The sequence below is a fragment of the Propithecus coquereli genome, unplaced genomic scaffold (assembly GCF_000956105.1).
Source record: "Propithecus coquereli isolate 6110/MARCELLA unplaced genomic scaffold, Pcoq_1.0 Scaffold962, whole genome shotgun sequence".
Taxonomy (NCBI): domain Eukaryota; kingdom Metazoa; phylum Chordata; class Mammalia; order Primates; family Indriidae; genus Propithecus; species Propithecus coquereli.
Window position 1 is genome coordinate 197,156 of NW_012155974.1, and position 18,085 is coordinate 215,240.

Genomic DNA, 18,085 nt, shown 5'->3' on the forward strand with positions numbered 1-18,085 from the left:
GGCCTCGAGGCCTCCTCATCTCCACAAAAGGAGCCAAGGGTGCTCCCTCCAGGCAGGGGACGGCGGCGGGGGCTGCAGCACAGCCAGGCACCACCCGGGACCTCAGACACTGCAGAGCCGCAGGCAGAAGGGACCCAGTGTGGGTAAGCCTGGCGCACGGTAAGTTCACAAATCCACGGTGCTGTCTTCCCTCCCTCCCTCTCCGACATCCCGTGACTCAGCGCGGTGGAGGGGGACACAGGGACACAGGGCACTGCCCCCTCAGCAACGGGAGCCACAGAAGGGCTGGGAACAGGGGAGGGAATGGCCCCAGGGAGTCTCTGCAAGACTTGCCTCCTAAGGCAGCCAGGAAACTGGATGGGCGGGTAGTAAAATCTCCTGAGGAGTCACCTTTGGCCCCTAAAACATCTGAATTCTGATTGGTCAATTCACACGAGACTGTTTTGCGCCCTGACAATAATAATTAAATTGGCACCATTGTTTCTGCCGGTGTATATTTGTAGTTTGTCTTTGTTAAGCCAAAAAAGATCAATGACATTCTTTTCTCTCAAATGCCTGGAATAAAGGGAAGAAGAAGTTCAGTGCTTGATTTTTTCCGTAAACTAACACCAGCGAGACCTGTGTCGTCTGTGAGTGAGCGCGGGGCGCAGACCCGATATCCGGAGGAGAGTTTGAGGGAAGAGGGGTCCGGGCGAGAGTGAAACCTCAGCAGGGACCGATGGCGGCCCCGCCACACCTGCCCTGTGAGAGGCGGGCCCCTCTCCAGCCAGAGTTGGCATTTCTGCCGCTAGGGGTCAGAACAGGAGCCCTGTCATAAAACACGCTGACTGGGGGTGGCCTTGCTGCCTCCTGGCCAGACTCCCCCAGACCTCGAGGGCTGGCCCAAGCTCCCAGTGCGCCTTGTGGGGTGAGGTGGGCGGATGGGGGCCAGGATCGCAGAAGTGCAACCGCCCCGCACTGGGTGTCACAGAGCAGAGTGACTAGCGGAGCCTCCCGCCAGCCCGGAGGAGGAGGACACCGCGAGGTCAAAGGCGAGAGGATAACCTGATCGGCAGCTGAAACGGAAAAGCGAAAGGGCACTGGCCCGTTACAGCCCAGTTCTGGCTGTGCTCGGCACTTCCGATGGTTTTTAAGGACAAAAGGACCAGAACTACAAAAGATAAATGGAAAGAGATATTAATAAGCCCGAAAAAGCTCTTACTTTTCTTTTTAAACATTTCTATGAAATTTTTGAAACAGTACATTTTTTTCAGAAGACAGTGGGATCTGCCCCCCCACACCCACAGCTTCGCCCAGAGCCCTCGCGAGTGCTAAGGGGACTCCCTTCTAACTGACGAGTCGCTAAGGACCTTTCATGGTAATTACTGCTGCCAAGAGTTTAAAGAAACGTGTCTCAGAGCCCCTGTCTCCCCCTGCCCTAGTTATTTAAAAGTGGGAGGGCTCTGAATCAGCAGAAATCCGATCCTGTTTCTTCCTAACGATTTCGCATAATTAAGGTTCTCGTGGCTCAAGTGGTTCCCTGACAACCACGTTCTCCTCCTCCCCAGGTGTCTCACGGTGGAGGGGACCCGGGGAGCCAGCCAAGGCGTGTGGTGGCTCTGAAGGTCTATGCATCAAAGGAAACCAAAGGTGAAGCCTGGCGACTGGTGCCCACCTTCCCTCCAGCCTTGCACACAGCTCCGGGGCCTCCTTCTCCTGCGAGAGCCCTCTGCGTCTCCCCATGCCCATGGGATCAAAGTTTAAGCTCCTACTTGCAGCTGACCAGCTCCTTCCTAGTTGGGTCCCAACCAGCCTGCTGCTGGGGCCTCACATCGCAACCCACCGCGGCCCACCCGGCCCATCTTCGCCAGGGCCCCGGCCAGGCCCCGGGGCGCAGCGTTCATCTAAGGCGCTCAGTGAGCATCTCCTGCAGTGCTATACCCCAGGCATCTCGCTCAGCTTCCCCGAGCCCCTGCCTCACCGCAGCAGAGTGGAGCAGAGCAGACATGCTGTGTGACCCCAGGAGAGCCCCTGAACCTCTGTGAGCCCAAGTCCCCTCCCTCATCTGGAGAACAAAAATGATGGGACCTCCAGAGATAATACCTGCAGACACCCAGCCCAGCGCGGGACTCGGAGTAGCTGCTCAATTAAACCGTGTAGGTGTTTCTAGTTATTTTTTCATAACATTTTCTCTTCCTGAAGTTCCCTTTCCATTTCTAGCCCATCTTTCCTACTAACTCCTATATGTCCTTCAGAACCCCAACTTACACACCCTGTTCTCTGTGCGTATCACTCAGATGCTCTCCAAATAAATCAAATGTTCACATTTGCTGCCTGCGAGCCCCTGGACAACCTCTTCTGAGGCAGTGGCTGAGAGGCACGGTCACCTCATGGGGCTGTGAGCTCCCTTAGGCAGGAATCCTGCCTTGGTCATTCGTCATCCCGGCATCCCTGCGGATAGAACCTTCTGGTGCTGCCTGCTGTCTCCCCTCCGTCCTTTCCTGACATCAGTTTCCAGGCCCGGCGGTGAAACTTTACCCAGCTGGAAGTGGTCCCTGAGTGCTCCCGGCACTTGCTGTGTGTCCCTCGCAGCGGCGCCTGCCACGCTCTGCTCTGCCATTGTCAGCAAGTGGACAGTCTTTCCTCTGGGCGTGGGAGGGGAGGGGGCCGGGTGAGGGGAGATCAGGGTTAGGTGGTAGAAAATGCAGGGCGTAAGCCACACCTCCAGGGACAAGTGTGCAGGTCGGTGCGACCTTGGGGAGAAATAGACGGTGGGGGGCCTGCAGGTCCATGGAGGCGGAGAACACGGGGGGTGGCGGCCTGGAGGAGTAGAGGGACAGATGGGGTCCTGCCTGGTTGCTGTTCCTGCCTGCCCTGGCAACGGGTCCCTCCTCTGCTCTGGTATGACACAAGGACCTCCACGCGGGTGGAGCGAGCCCATGAGCCCAGGCAAGCCGTCCTCAGGGCCGAGTAGCAGGAGAAGGAGGACACAGGGTGCCCTGGACACCGGGTGCCTCATCCATCCCAGGGGATGCCACTGTTGGGGGAGGGGCCCCTTGCCTGGCCTCCTTCCTGCCCCCGAGGCTGTGCAGAGTTGGGAGGGGGCCTGGAGTTCCTACAAGGCCACCAGTGGACACAACAGATGCTCACCGATGAGAAGTTGGCAATTGTCACGCCCTGCTCATACTGCCCTCTGCTGGGCACCACGGGATGGACCCCACCAGACAAACCAAAACCCAACCCTGGCTGTGGCCTTGAGGCCCAGCTTGCTCTGTCCCCCCCTGTGTCTTTGCACCCAAAAGCCTCCTCCACCCCCAGTCCAGCCACACTGTCCCCAAAACCAGCCAGCTCCTCTCAGCCCCGAGGGGCATCGCCCGTGCCCTGCTGCCCAGGTCCTCCTCACTCTACAGAGAAGCCTCTTCTGACCACCTGGAGAGCCAACTGCGTCAGAGCAGCCGCGACACCTCACAGAAACATTCTCGACTCTCACACTCCTGCTAATTTATCAGTCTGCTTCCAGCACCTCCTGCCCTGAGCCCACAAAGGCCGGAGCCTCGTCTCCACAGAGCCTGAAGCCATCCCGGATGCTCTCTCCCCATCTCCATCCAATTTGGCCTAAAATCCAGTGGGCTTGACTTCCCTGTGGATGCAGGACTCGGCCATCTGCACCTCCTGCACGTGCCGCCGCTCCACGCCAGCATCTCTCACCTGCGCTGATGTGCTAAGCCCCGGCGGGCCCCTCTTCCGCCTGGCCCTTCGCCACTCGGCACTACAGGGATCCTGTTAAAACACTGCCAGGCCAGGTCTCCCTGCTCACAGCCCCCTGTGGTGGCCGTCACTTTCAGAGTAAACTCAAAGCTCTTGCCACAGCGGTAACACCTCCTGATGTGACCCCTTCTCCAGCCACGCACCTCTCTGACCTCACCTCCCACCTTCCCCTTGCTTTGCTCCTGCCACACGGCCTCAGGATCTAGCCGCAGGGCCTTTGCACTGGCTGTTCCCCCTGCTGGGGACTTTGCCCTGGCTCTGCCCCCAGACAGCTGCAGGGTCTGGGCTGGGTCTGGTCTTTCTGCCGCAGACCTATTGCCAGGTTGAGCCCTGGGAGTCATCCCACACGGCCCCTTTGTGTGAGCCTGGCTCATCCTCAATTCCCAGAAGGGTTTCGGTTTTCAAGGCTTCTGTGAAGATTGAGAAAGAGCTCAGGCCCATGGCATGAGACTGTGTGAGGCTCTGACCCAGCTCTCCCTAGCCATGTGACCTTGAGCAAATGTCTTAACCTCTCTGTGCCTCGACATGGTAGGCAATAACGACCCCTAACGGTGTCTGCATCCTACTCCCTGGCACCTGTGCATGTATCGCCTCACGTGGCAAAAGGGACTTTCAGCTGAGATTAAGCTAAGGATCTGGCAATGGGGAGGTGACCCTGGATTATGTGGAGGGGCTGATGTAATGGCAGGGTGGGTCCTTTGGAAGAGAAAGAAGAGAGACAAGGGCAGGAGAGGGGCGGGTGTAAGTAGAGGTGGCACGGCACACCTGGACCATCGGCAAGGAGCCAGGCGCCTCTCGGAGCCGGAAGAGGTGAGGAAACAGCCTCCCCTGTGGCCTCCAGAGGGAGGCCCCGCCGACACCTTGATCCTGCACTTCTGAGCTCCAGATTTGTGCTGTGATATTTTGTGTTGTTTTAAGCCACTAAGCTTGTGGCAATTTGTTACAGCAGCGATAGGAAGTGGATGTAGAGTTGACTCTAGAACAACATGGGTTTGAGCTGCAAGGGTCCACTCATATGCAAATTTTTTTCAATAAATATATTGGAAATTTTTTTGGAGATTTGCCACAATTGGAAAAAATTCTCAGACTAACCACAAAGCCTAGAAATATCAAAAAAGAAAAAAAAGAAAAAGCTAGGTATGTCATGAATACATACGCTATACATGTAGATACTAGTCTGTTGATATGCTAATTGACTGTTTATGTTATCGGTAAGGATTCTGGCAACAGTAGGCTTTTAGTAGTTAAGTTCTGGAGGAGTCAAAAGTTACATGTGTGGCTCAGGCCTGTAATCCTAGCACTTTTGGAGGCTGAGGCGGGAGGATCGTTTGAGGCCAGGCCAGGAGTTCGAGGCCAGCCTGGGCAATACTGGGACCCCGTCTCTACAAAAAAAAAAGTCATACATGGATTTTCAACTGCCTGGGAAGAGTGGAGCCCCTAACTCCCTCGTTGTTCAAGGGTCAACTGCGCTCAGTTTCCTCGTCCGTGCAATGAATCATGTAGCACCTCCATCACGGGGTAGCTCTGCGGACTTATGAGATGTAAACTCCGAGCGGCACGTGCGTGTACTAAGTGCTCAGTGAATGAGCGATGGCTGTCATTCCTCCAGTACCGGCCCAGCACATGGTTGGGGGCCCACGAAGGGTCTCTGCTGTCATTCCCCCCGAGTCTAAGAAACCTCCGTGCTCCAGGCATAGCCCATCCTTTCAGCAGACTCTGTGCTGTCAAAAGCAGAAATAACTGTCTATTTTGAGAACTCACGTGCGATCATTGCCATGGTTACCCTGTCACGATGCCAAGCGGACAAAAGCCTGATTTCTAGCGTTTCAGAGAGCGGCGGGAAGCTGTGGCGGAGCAGAGGGGCCGTGTGCGCCGGCTCTGCCCTGGCGGGGCGAGGCCTGGGGGAGCCGCCTCGCTCCGCAGACCCTCGGTTTCCGCATCTGTCCAACGGCAGAGACGAATGTTCCCTTGTGACGGGGACGCCCTTCACTCGGCAGACAGGAAATCGCGTTTCATTCTGTTAGGAAAATGACGCTGCGAACACTTATCTCTGGGTGTCGCTGCCAGCCGCTCCCTGAGTTTTGAGCAGTAACTGGACAAATAGAAGAAAGCGGGCAAGAACTAACCCCAATCTCCAAGTCTCTTTACAAGAATTTAGCTTAAGTAACAACCATGTGTTCAGGTTAAAAACAACCACCGCGGCCTGCCGACTGGGGTTCCTGGATTCCCCCTAGGGACCAAGACAAACAAGGTCTGGACAAAGCGCACGGGACAGAAACTTCAACTACTCACTGCCTATCTGGAGCTAATTAAAATGAGAAAAAATAGATGCTGTGAAGCCTTTTTAAAAGCCAGGTAAACAGTCTTTTTACTGACATTGAAGAGAAAGTTTCTATACAGGATATTGAATTTGAGAATGAAAAAAATTCTAGAAAAATTTAAAATACAAAATTAACTCCAATAGAAAACCTGCATAAACCCTTACTCAAAAAAGAAATTAAACTGGCTGTTTAAAGAATTTCTCACTGAATAGATTTACACATGAGTTTTACTAACAGTTTAAAAAGCAGATATATTATACTGACTGTTCCAGAAAAAAAAGAAATCTGCCCAGCTCACTTTAGGAGAGTTGAATAACCTTAAAATTGGGCAAAGAGAGTACAGGAAAAGAAAATTAAAGGCCAATTTCGCCTATGAACGCGTGCGTGCAAAGCTTCCATGAAACCCTAGCAAATCGCAGGCAGCCGTGGCCGTGTCTGCAGATGTGGGGTGGCCGGCCAAAGCTCCCGGGCGAGTCACCAGGCAGCCAGCGAATGGGCCCTTGGGAAGCTTTCAGCAAGAGACCTGACCCGAAGGTCACCCAGGCACAGTCAAAAGCCCAGGGAGGTCCTGAAGACCCCATATCCCTCCCTCCATACCCAGGACCTGCAAGAGCCTTCTGGAAGCTCAGTGCAGTCTGGGGAGAGGCGGATCCTGCCAAGGCCCTAAAGTTAGTGCTCACGGCATCCATGGAAGACGGGGGCATGGAATGACAACTGAGTCATCGAAAGCCACGTTTCTTGCACCCTTGAGTTCGTGGGCTGATTCGCATGTGGCTCGCACTCCTCCAGGAGCATGAAATTACGTGGCCACGATTTGTGCCCGGACCCAGGAAGTGCGCAAGGTCCTCGTGACGGCGGCCCATGTGGGTGGCCAGCGCTGCAGGAGCCCAGGGGGGCGCTGACTTCTCCCTCCAGCCCCCAGGAACATCATTCGAACATCCGGGGGGCGCACAGAACAGCGTGTCCTGCGCGGGAGTCCCCGCACTCACCCTTCCTGCACACGCATGTGCTCTCTGGCTCAACCTCTAAATCCATTATTAAAATACAAATACGCAGAAAAACGTAAAGAAAATATCAATCCCTTTCTCACAGTCCACCATGCAGGGACATGTTGGCATATTTCTTTCCAGAGTTTTCTCTGCTTCCATTTTTTGGGTAGTCATTGCCTTGGTTTTTGTCCACACCAAATCTTTTAACATAGCAATTTTTCCATGTTATTAAAAAAATCTTCTAAAACGATATTTGAAATGATGGAACAATATTCCATCATATGGGTGTCATCAATGTTGACTTACCATTTTCTCTCTTGCACGTGGAGAATGTCCCTAAACTTCCACCCCTACAAAGAAGGACGTGCCGTGAAGCCTCACCTTCCTTCCCTCAGGGCTCAGACAGGGTCAGGGCTGGACTTGGTAGCAGGACCCAGCCTTTCCTCTCTTCCCCACTCTTAATCCATGCCATTCTGACCCAGAGCTCAACACAGGCACAGACTGGGGGCATGCGTGGCCTCAGTCAATAGGTGGCGGGCATAAGGTGGCAGGGGCAGTGCCCCGTGGTGGGCAGAATAACAGCCCTAGCAATGGCCACACCCTAATCCCTGGAACCTATGAGTATGCTGCTACACGGCAAGGGCAAATTAAGGTCAAAGATGGAATTAAGGGTGCAATTCAGCTGACCTTGAGATGGGGAAATCACCCTCGGTTATCCCTGTGGGCCCCATGTGGTCACAAGGGACTTTACATAAATGGAAGAGGGAGGCAGGAGGGTCAGAGCCATGAGAAAGGCTCGACCCGCTGCTGCGGACTTCCACATCCGGGGGCGGGGCGGGGGGCATGAGCGAAGGAACGCAGATGCCTCTAGAAGCTGAAGAGGCAGGGAGACCGGTGCCCTGCAGCCTCCAGAGGGAGCACAGCCCTACAGACCCGTGCTGGACCTCTGACTGCAAGAGAATAAACTTGCGTCGTATTAAGCACCGAGTGCGTGGTCACTTGTTGTGGCAACCACACGACAGGGATCCAGCCTGGGCTGTGGCTGTGGGGACAGCCCTGCCCCCTGACCCTGGGCCTCCCACCCATCCATACGCAGGTAACTCCCTCACCTTAGGCGCCCGTCAGCACCGGGCCGGACCCCAGACCCCAAGTCGGCTGCCCACCTGACCACTCCTCGGAGCCCAGAAGGGACCCAAAGCCTGCGTCTGGCCCACCCCGCTCCCGGCTGCCCCCGGCCACGGCGCCCTTCGCCAAACCAAACCACAGCATCACCGCACAGCCACTCGCCACTGGGCAAGCTCGACCCTCAAGGAACATCTGGGCGCAGCCAGGAGGCCCTGCCCCGCCTCCTGTCCCTCCCAGGTCACCGTCACTCCTCGAGTGCACCCCTGCAGGAGCCCTCCGACTCCTCCCGTGGGGAGGCCTCTGAGCACCCTCTCCCCTCCAAGTCCCCACCCTCACGTCCTCCGCGGTCCCCGGCTCACTCAGAAAAAACTCGGTCCTTCCCTGGACCTCCGGGCGGTGCCCTACGTCATCCGCCTCGTCCAACTGACTTGGCTCCTGCCTTTCCACCCCCTTCTGGCCACATAGAGCCTTTGCTCCTGCAGTACCCTCCTTCTAGAACATTCTTCCCAGAGGTTGGCATGGCTCGCCCCTCAGGGTGTCTGTTCCACAGTGATCTCTTCAGTGACCCTCCCTCACACCCTCTAGCCCTGCACCAGTTTTGTGGGTGCTGTTGACATCACATCACCTAGTTACGTGTCCACTGTCTGTCCCCCACAGACGTCAGCTCCTCGAGGGAGGGCCTCTGCCTGTGGGTTCCCTGCTGTGTCCCCATGCTGGGAACAGGTGCTCACTGAATGCCTGGACGGCTGAGTGTGACACGTGGACCATGGGCAGCCCTGGAGAAGATTAGGGGTGGGACGTGGGCCAGGGCGTGGCCAAGGAAGGAGGAGGAACTAGAGGCTTTGGAGGGCCCGGGCCTGGTGTAGCACCCCATTTGCGACTGCCCAGCGAAACCAGGCTGCCCAGGGGAAGAGTGTGGCCCTGTTACTCCCAACCAGCCCTCTGCCACCTGCACCCAGACTATTTTTTTTTTTTTTTTTTTTGAGACAGGGTCTCGCTCTGTCACCCAGGCTGGAGTATGATCACAGCTCACCGCAGCCTTGAACTCCTGGGCTCAAGGGATCCTCCTGCCCAGCCTCCTGAGTAGCTGGGACTATAGGCACGCACCACCACGCCCAGCCAATGTTTTGTCGAGACAGGGCCTCACTATTGCCCAGGCTGGATTTGAACTCCTGGCCTCAAACGATTCTCTACCTCAGCCTCCCGAAGTGCTGGGATTACAGGCGTGAGGTGCCCGTCCTGGCCCCCAGGCTTTAATAAAGCCCCTCTAGGGCCCCCCTGGATCTCTCATTTGCTGGCTCATTTCCAGACACTGTTGTAGGCACTGGGGACACACAGAGAGGGGACCCAGACAAAGTCCCTGCCCTCTAGCTAGGGGACTCTCCTGGGTCCCTGCTACCCCTGTAGGGTGACCTGGGAAGGACAACACCACGGTCTGATCTTGTGCCTTCAGGGGCCTCTGGGGACCAAGAGACAGTGTGCAGCTGGCAGTCACCACCCAGCACCAAGCAGCCCAGCCCTGCCACTATTCAGTTTGGGTGACCTTGGGCCAACCCCTGGAACCTTAGTTTCCTCTTCCATGCAGCAACTCCCCCGGAGTTTGTGGGATTAGATGAGAGAACTCGAGTAAAGCGCTTGGCTGGGCAGGGCTCCGAGTGGTTGTGGAACGTGGGCTGTGCGCTGGTGATGCTGTGTTAGAGTGTGTCCCTGGGCCTTGTTCAGCCCCAGACCTCCCCAGACACCCCCGTGGGAGCCCTCATGGCAGGCCCCATGGTGGGCTCTAGGACAAGGAGGTGACATGTCACAGACCCCGCCCCCAGGAAGCTCACAGCTGCTGGGGGAGGTGGGGCAGCCCATGGAAAGTTCCACAGGGTGTGGCCAGTTCTGTGAGAAAGGGAAGCTTTGGGGGCTATGGAGGTACACAGGAGGGTCCTGACTCAACTGGGAGTCAGAGAAGGCTTCCTGGAGGAGGTGACACCTTAGTCTGGTGCCCCCTTAGCTTCCAGGTCCTCTGACCCTCATCCTAGTAGCCTGACCCTTGGAAGCTGCACAGTTCCTAGCTGTGCAGGGACTCTGGGTGGGGGGAGGCAGCAGGTGGCAAGACCAGGCTCCCTGGCCAGCCAGCACCAAAGAAGCATGGCACCCGCCCACCCTGGCCAGTCTAGGACATGCTGGCCCACGCCTGCCACCCCTGCGGCTCCAGCACAAGACGGGGCGCCTCCCCACCCACCCGCCCGCCCACCTGCCACACAATCCCGGGGTGTGGGCACTTACGCTTGGAGTGTTTGTCGCACAGGGCAGCCGCCCGCATGTCGCAGAGCCGCAGAGAGCCCTTGCTGCTGCTGTAGACGAAGAGGTTGCAGTGGTGCGGGTGGAACTCAGACGCTGTGATCACCTCCGTGAGGTCCTCCATGTTGGCTGGCTTGATGTCCACAATGTCTGGGGCGGCGCAGTCAAGGAAGAGGCAGTAGGGCGCCCTTGCCGCTCTGCCTCCCCTGGGTCTCTCCGACACCTCTCCCAGGCAACGCCATCTGCCCTATGGTGTGAGCCAGTGCTCTGCTCCCAGGACCCCGAAACACCACAGCCCAGAGAGTCTGGGCAAAGGTTCTGCATTTCTGGGTCAGCCCACCCTGGGCTCTGATCTGTGCCTTCTTGGGACCTGGAATACGGGGCTCTGGGATGCAGCTCGGTCCTCCCTGCTGGGCCGGCAGTGTAGAGAGAAGGGGCTTCTGTCTGCTGCTGTGACAAGCAGAACCCCCGGGCCTGAGGGCAGGGCAGACAGCACGAAAGGCAGAGTGGAGAGAAACACCTGGTATTATCTTCTGAATCCTGGACCAAGCTGAACCTGAAGTCACTCTCCCAGACTGCTAAATATGGGAGCCAATAAATTGCCAGCTCTTGTTTAGCACCAAGAATTTTATAGCTTGCAAAGAAAGCGCCCCCGAAAGCTACACTGGACCACAGAAAGGGCAAGCAACTTGCCCAGGTAGCCCCGCAGTGGGCGGTCAAGCTAGATCCGGCCTCACAACCTCCCAGGCTCCAAAGCGTGCCCCTTCCCTGCTGCCCAGCAGCAAGCCAGAGCCCTTGGAATGGGCGAGGCCTGCACACCAGCCCATCTGGCTTCCCAGCTCCAGGTCCTACACGCCAGTCACCCTGTCTGAAAGGCTGTGACAGTGACAGCCTCGGTCTCTGGTCCCCCCAGCCCTGCACGGGGCTTTGCACAGCCTGTTCCCTCCGACTTCGTGTGAGTGCGAGCCCTGGAGTCCGAGCTCTGGGGTTTGAACCCCAGCACTGCCGCCTCCTAGCAACGTGATCCTGGATGAGTTCCCCAGCCCTCCGGGACTCATCTCCTCATCTGCAAAGTGGGCTAACAGTTCTAACCTCCTACTTTTCTTGTAAAGATTAACAGAGGCAAAGCCCAATGTCCTGACTCGTTGCAAAGTGTAATGAATGTCAGTTGCCATTATAATTATTATTATTATTTTTATTATCTGGAGAATACTGATTGAAACTCTGAGACGCATGTGCTGGGAGCCCACGGTCCTCCCCCGCCTCCAGCCCACGCTGTTTCCTTTCTCAATGAGAAAGTGGTGCTTTCTGACCTCTGTAAACACAGAGGTTATAACATGCCGGGGAAGATGGCTGTGCAGTCAGAGGCACCAAGGAAGGTCTCTGCTCACACGCAGATCTTGCTTGCTGGAAGCGTCATTAACCAGCAACGGAGTCACATAAAAAACACAAAGGCAGGGAAATGAGCTAAGTCATCAATGCCTGGTTGGCTTCCCAGGAAACTATGGTTTTCTGGTGTGAAAAGAAGCAGAGATTAAATAATGAACAATGATACTAAAGGTTAAGCTCGAAAAAGTGGCAGACTCCTGCTAATTTCACCAACGCCCACCTGGCGACCCATCCTTCGGAGGCCAGCGTGCTGCAGGTGACTTTCCGTGACACTCTGTCTGCTGGGAATGGCTTTCGCCTGCTACCGAACACCACTGAAATGGTGCCTGGAGGAAAAGCGCGGCTGTGTATGAAACGTCACGCGCACCAGCGTGGCGGCACCTGTTCAACGTTCTGCACCGAAGGGTCAGGGCAGGCAGGGCCTAAACCGTCTCTGCGGAACTCGAGCAGCAAACGACGGCCAAGGAAGCTGTGGTAGAAGCAGAAGTGCCCTGGGGAGTGCAGGTCCCACGGGCCCCCTGCATGTGTCGCTGTCAGGACACTCGTTCCTGCTGTATCTCCTTGGTCACGGCTCCTGGGGGGTGGGCAGGATGCAACGGGACAAAGCGGAAATGCTGCATCTGGGGGTTCTCCGAACATGCCGCCCTCCAGGACCCAGAGCGGCCAGAGGACGTGTTGCTTTTGCCAGCGAATGGAGGAGCGACGTATGCCGGCTCCAAGATGAAAGGTGGAGAGCCAGCACGGTTTGCCACGACGCTCTTCCCTCTGCGGTAAGACTGCACCAAAGCCGACCCTGGAGGACATGCTCGCGGCACGAGTGGGAAATACGGCTGGGCTGTTCGCAGCCTTGGAGACTCTGGGGTTGGCTGTTACTGCAGCATGACCCAACACTCCTGACTGGCTCAGTGTCCGCGCAGATGCTGGCCCTTCCCGCCTCGGGATGCTCTGTAACTTTTAAAAGTATACGGAGAAGCCTTCTGTGGCAAACACCTGGCAGGGCCACCCAGGCTGGCTGCGGGACAAGGACAGAGATCGAGGGCCTGGGTGCAGGCTGGGGAGACAGAGTCCCCAAAGGCAAAGGGGCCAAGGGCCTGGTATACGGTTTGCGGGGAGAGAGTCCCCCAAACCTGGGTCCTGCCAACAGCCCAGGCCCACAGTTCTTACAGCCTCAGCGTCCTCGGGAAATCTCTCTTGCTGTTTCAGACAATGGACTTTGGACACAGTGGCTGCTGGGAAACAGTAATGTCAAGCACAGAGGTTTGTACCCACCTTACTCTGGCAGAGGAAGACAGTCATGGTCATGGCCAACTCGGCAGGGTCCCCACTGGGCAGGAGCTCCCTGGGGCCTGGCAGGCAGTCTGCACCTCCGAATCCCAGGACCCAGGACCCTGCCAGGACCTCGGGGTAGCACAGCGTCCCTCAGGGCGTGGGCATCCGACCAACCAGGCCTGTGGTCACTTGGTCCCTGGGATGGCCTCTGCAGGACATCTGGCTCAGCTGGCCACAGGACCTGCCCGGGCCTGCTACTGGGCCCTTGGCTGGTGCCATGGGGTGTGCTAAAGGGACTCCTGAGTGGGGCTGTCCCTATTGAATTTCTCTCCATCCATGATAAAACAGGGGCCTGAAGATGGATTCCTGGTGAGGGAAGCAGCTGTGCAGAAACCCTCCCTAGCACAATAATCATGCCCCAAACTCAGATCCTGCAAAGTCCTTGACTCACGCCGTGCGGCCATGCACGTGCGGATTTAAGACTTTTGGTCCAGCAGTGACCACGCGCAGTGGCTTTAGCGTTAGTGGGCCCAGCACCAGGGGCCTGGGCTGGACGTCGGGCCTGCTCTCTCCGGAGTGTGCTGTGCCACCTGTGAGCACCATTTCCTTGCTGCAGGCCTCAGTTTCCCTATTTGCAAAACAAGGGGATGGGCATGATCCTGGAGTGCCCTTTCCTTTCCAGGATTAACCCCCAGGTGGCCCGTCCTCTGTTTCATAATCGCCACATAAATCCCACTCGTAAAACTGTGCTTTACAAGATTCATTTCCGGACCGGCCTCCCTTGGGAATGAGCATAATTAGACTCAGTTTGGAGTCCCCTCCCTGGCAAAGCTGGCTGACTTATTCATATTCTGTTTTTCTTTCTAATTCTACTCCAACTGTCTGGCGGGCTTTTGCTAACTTTCAATTGCACTTGGGCAGCTAAGGGTCATTTTCCCTGCAGAAAAGCTTGTCAGATGCAGGTAGGGATGAAGGAGAGAAGTCACATGGAGAGGACAGAAGGAGAAGGGACATCACTCTCAAATCCCAGACGCCTCAGCTGAGCACAAGTTATTCTTCTCCAGTGGCCCCCAAAAGACAGGTCCATAATGTCCTAACCCCCAGAGACTATGAATGTGACCTTAGTTGGGAAAAGGGTCTTTCCAGATTTGGTCAAGGACTTTGAGATGGCCCTAAATCCAATGACAAGTGTCTCTATACGAGACAGAAGAGGAGAAACACAGACACCAGAGGAGGCGGCCATGTGAACACGGAGGCAGAGACTGGAGAGACGTGGCCACAAGCCCAGGACACCTGGAGCCGCCAGGAGCTGGAGGAGACAAGGACCCTCTCCCAGAACCTTCAGAGACAGCACGGCCCTGCTGGCACCTTGATTTTGAATTTCTGGCCTCCGGGACTGTGAGAGAATAAATTTTTGTTGTTTGGAGCCACAGAGTTTGTGGCAATTTGTTATGGCAGCCACCAGACACTAACACACCCAGGTTGCTCCCTGGGAGCTGGGAAATGGCAACAGGGACATGATGCCAGTATCACGGATGTCTTTACATCCACCCAGACTGGGCTTTTCCCTATAATTCCCTGTTTTAGCAGCCCCAGCCCTGAGCACCAGTAATCAGGACAGCTTCCTGGTCCTTCTCTCTAACTCCTTCCCCTGCTTAACCGGTGTGAAAGTGCCGGAGGCTCCCTGACCTAAAGATCCTCCTGCTCTGCCCCTCAGCCCTGGCCATCACCATCTCTGTCCCCAGGGGGTCCGTGTCCAAGCTCAGCTAGAGTGAACTTCCTCCCATAGCTGCTGGACTTCCCCCTGCCCTACTGTGGCCTCCCCTGGCCACAGCGAAGGCCAGACGCTGCCTGGCACGCACACCCTGCCTGTCTTGCCCCATCTCGCCCTGGGCCACGTCTCCCTCCCACCTCCAGCTGCATTCAGCAGTTCGAAGTCTCCAGAACATCCCAAGGTCGTGGTGGTCTCTGCCTGAACACCAAGGTGAGCTTTACCCATCTACTCACCCTCACAGACCTCGCCTCCTGTGTGTCACCGTGCCGTGTACGTGCCCAGCTCTCCCTCTTGACAGGTGGCACCAAGGCAGGGACCCTTGTCTCATTCACCTCCGTGCCCCCACCGCCCCCTCACACGCGGCCTGCCCAGAGCTGGCGCTTGGGCACATGTGCGGCAAGACTGATTCGAGAATGAATGTCAGATGAGGAGGTGACTCAATCTCCCCTCAGGCACAGGCCTTCCAGTTTAGAAACCCTGTTCACAGGCATTTCCGCACCCCCGCCCCAACTGGCCAGGTGGTGCTACCTTTGGCTTTACTTAGGGGAGGAGACCAGGCTCCGGGCTTCCCACAGCTGGTGAGCAGCAGAGCTGACATCTGAACCACAAAACAAAGGACACGGCTGTACGCCAAGAAAACTTCATAAGCAGGTGGATTTGCCCCGACGCTGGGGCCAAACTTTTGCCAACCCAGGTCTAGAGCAGAGATTGCAATTTTGCTTCTGGACCCACGGCCCCCCCTGTACCACATGCAGCCCCCGCTTCAGTGTCAGATGGAGCAAGTGCAGCCCTGGAGGGGCAGATGGGCCCTGTCCATGCCACACCCCAGCATGAGGAGCCCCTCGCCCTGCCAGGTAGGAGTGCCGGTGCCCTCAGTCGTTCATACCAGTCTCGCGGGCTCAGAGTCCACAACCGGGGGAGTCAACAAGCCTCAGAAACTGGGGTTGTCCTGCCTAAGAACAAGGTCTGTGGTTCTTCCTGCCAAGGACACAGGAAACATACTCCATACAGGTCTGCACAGTCATCAGGTTTACGGAGGTTTTTATAGAAACTCCTTCATCTCCTGCTGCCAAGGGCGTTATCTGGTCTCCTGAAGCCCGGCCAGGGCCAGGCCAGAACCATGCACCACTGCCAAGTGCTGAAGAAACGTCGGGGAGGAGGTCATGATGGGTTTTAGTGGAGACGCCACAGCAAACTAGTCTGCAAGGACATAGCTTGAGACAGTACTGACCCCGGAGAGCTGTGCACATGGCCAGGCACGTAGCCCAGCCTGCAGGAAGGGGCTGCCCGCATTCTAATCCCACTCAGGAGGGGAGGGCAGCCTGGGAGGGGCAGTGACTTGCCCAGGGCCACACAGGGAACCAAGCCAGAGTGAAGACTAGAAGCCTGGCTTCTGAACTTCCAGCCAGTGTTCCTCCTACTCTTCTGGAGTAAATGTATTTCCAGCACAATCTGCAGCTCTCCCCATGGGGTCAGCACCCCTAAGCTCCGAAAGCCAAGGCTGGCTGGACAGGTTTGTGTCCTCAGTAAGGCAGGTGCTGGGTGCAGACCAGGGTTCCATGAAAGGGAAGGCTGCAGCCCCGGACCCCGTTGATTTAACTGAGCAAAGCATGGTTCATCCAGAGGTCTCGGCAGGGGCCTGCTCTCAGGATGGAGGCTGTTACCATGGCAACCAAGCAGCCGAAGCTAGGGATGGAGGCAGCCCTGCCAACAACCATGCCACAAAAGGCCTCCCACGCAGGCTCACCAGGTACGCTGGACGTGGAGGTGCCCTGGAAGGCCTCCTGTATACAAGCAGTCTTGAAAACCTGCTTTTGTTTTTCAAAATCAGATTTTCTCCAAAAGATGACCTGGCTGCAAGCACTCAGGCCGAGGCATGTCAGACGCTACAGGAGGGTTCCTGGCTGCCACAGCAAAATGCTAAAGGCTGAGTGGCTTAAGCGACATTCATTTCTTACACTTTTGGAGGCCAGAAGTCTAAGATCGAGGAGTCTGCAGGCTGGTTCCTTCAAGGCCTGCCTCCTTGGCTCTAAGGTGGCCGCCTCCCTGTTGTGTCCTCACGTGGTCTTTCCTCCATGCACGTGGCCTTGCTGTCTGGGAGTCCTCCTTGTAAGAACACCCGTCACATTGGGTCAGGGACCCTCCTGCGGGCTGTACTTTAATTTAATTACCTCTTTTAGAGGCCTTGTATCCAAATACAGTCTGAGGTTCTGGGGGTGAGGGCTGCAACGCAGTAAATTTAGGGGGCACACAATTTAGCCTGTAACAGCTTCCTTCCTTCTCTGCTCAGAGCATCCTATTGATGATGGTACGATCCTTCTTGGGGAGCAGAACCCAGATTTCTGGGGCCACGGGAGAGGGGCAGTTACAGCCCCTTGTACAAGCCCACTTAGCCCTGCTCTCTCTCCATGTGATGCGCAGGTCTACACAGCTCCACCGCTTACGTGATTCCCAAGTGCTTAGAAAGGAACCACCAAGCTATGAAATGGCAAGAAAACGCTGACTTCTGAGTCTCGAAGACCAGGGCTTGAAAGGCCAGCCCCACCACCTAACACCTGGGTGACCTCTCAGACTCAGCCTGCAGAATGGGTTGATGCCTTCTGCTTTGCAGGGTTCTAATGAGGATTTCAAGAGATGACATATGTCAAAAGACCTACCACATGGTTAAAGCTAAAGGTAATTAAATCAGAATCAAGAATCGGTGTCTTTCTCTCCCTCCCTCTGAAAAAAAAAAAATTAAAACTAAGCAGGTTGCAAAAGCTGCAATGCTCGTCACCCCCCGGAGGACTGTGAAGGTCTGTGCTGAAGTGCACGCCTTGGCGTCTAAGCCCTGGGAGGGGAAATCCAAGGTTGGACAGAGCTGGGGCGCACACCCAGGCAACTGCACACCCATGGCACCGAGCAGGGGCAAGCCAGGCCCTGTCTTGACCTCCGGGGCGCCCCGCCCAGCAGGGGAGCCAGGTTCAGTTCCGTGATCCATGCTCCGGGACTGACACACAGGTGCACGTGGGGGTGTCTCATAAGGCCCCGAGCTGCCTGCAGAGTCAGGGAAGGGTCCTCCGAGACCAGAGGCAAGGGCAGTCGTCTGGCAGAGTCCGTGGGGGATGTCTGCTGTGTGCTGGGGAGGGCGTCTCTGCAGAGCATAGGCTCTGAGGGGGCTGCAAGAGGCCGGGTGGCTGGGG

At 56.4% G+C, this 18,085-nt stretch overlaps 1 protein-coding gene across 2 annotated transcripts in view; it reads right to left on the reverse strand.

Annotated features, from left to right (window-relative positions):
• The window catches only part of PPP2R2C (protein phosphatase 2, regulatory subunit B, gamma), a 139,896-nt gene that overhangs the window by 17,306 nt on the left and 104,505 nt on the right, over window positions 1-18,085 (reverse strand). For both annotated transcript variants that reach the window (XM_012665112.1, XM_012665113.1), the window contains exon 6: window positions 10,457-10,621. In XM_012665112.1, coding sequence (XP_012520566.1) covers window positions 10,457-10,621 — 165 coding nt within the window. The remainder of the gene's footprint in view (window positions 1-10,456; window positions 10,622-18,085) is intronic.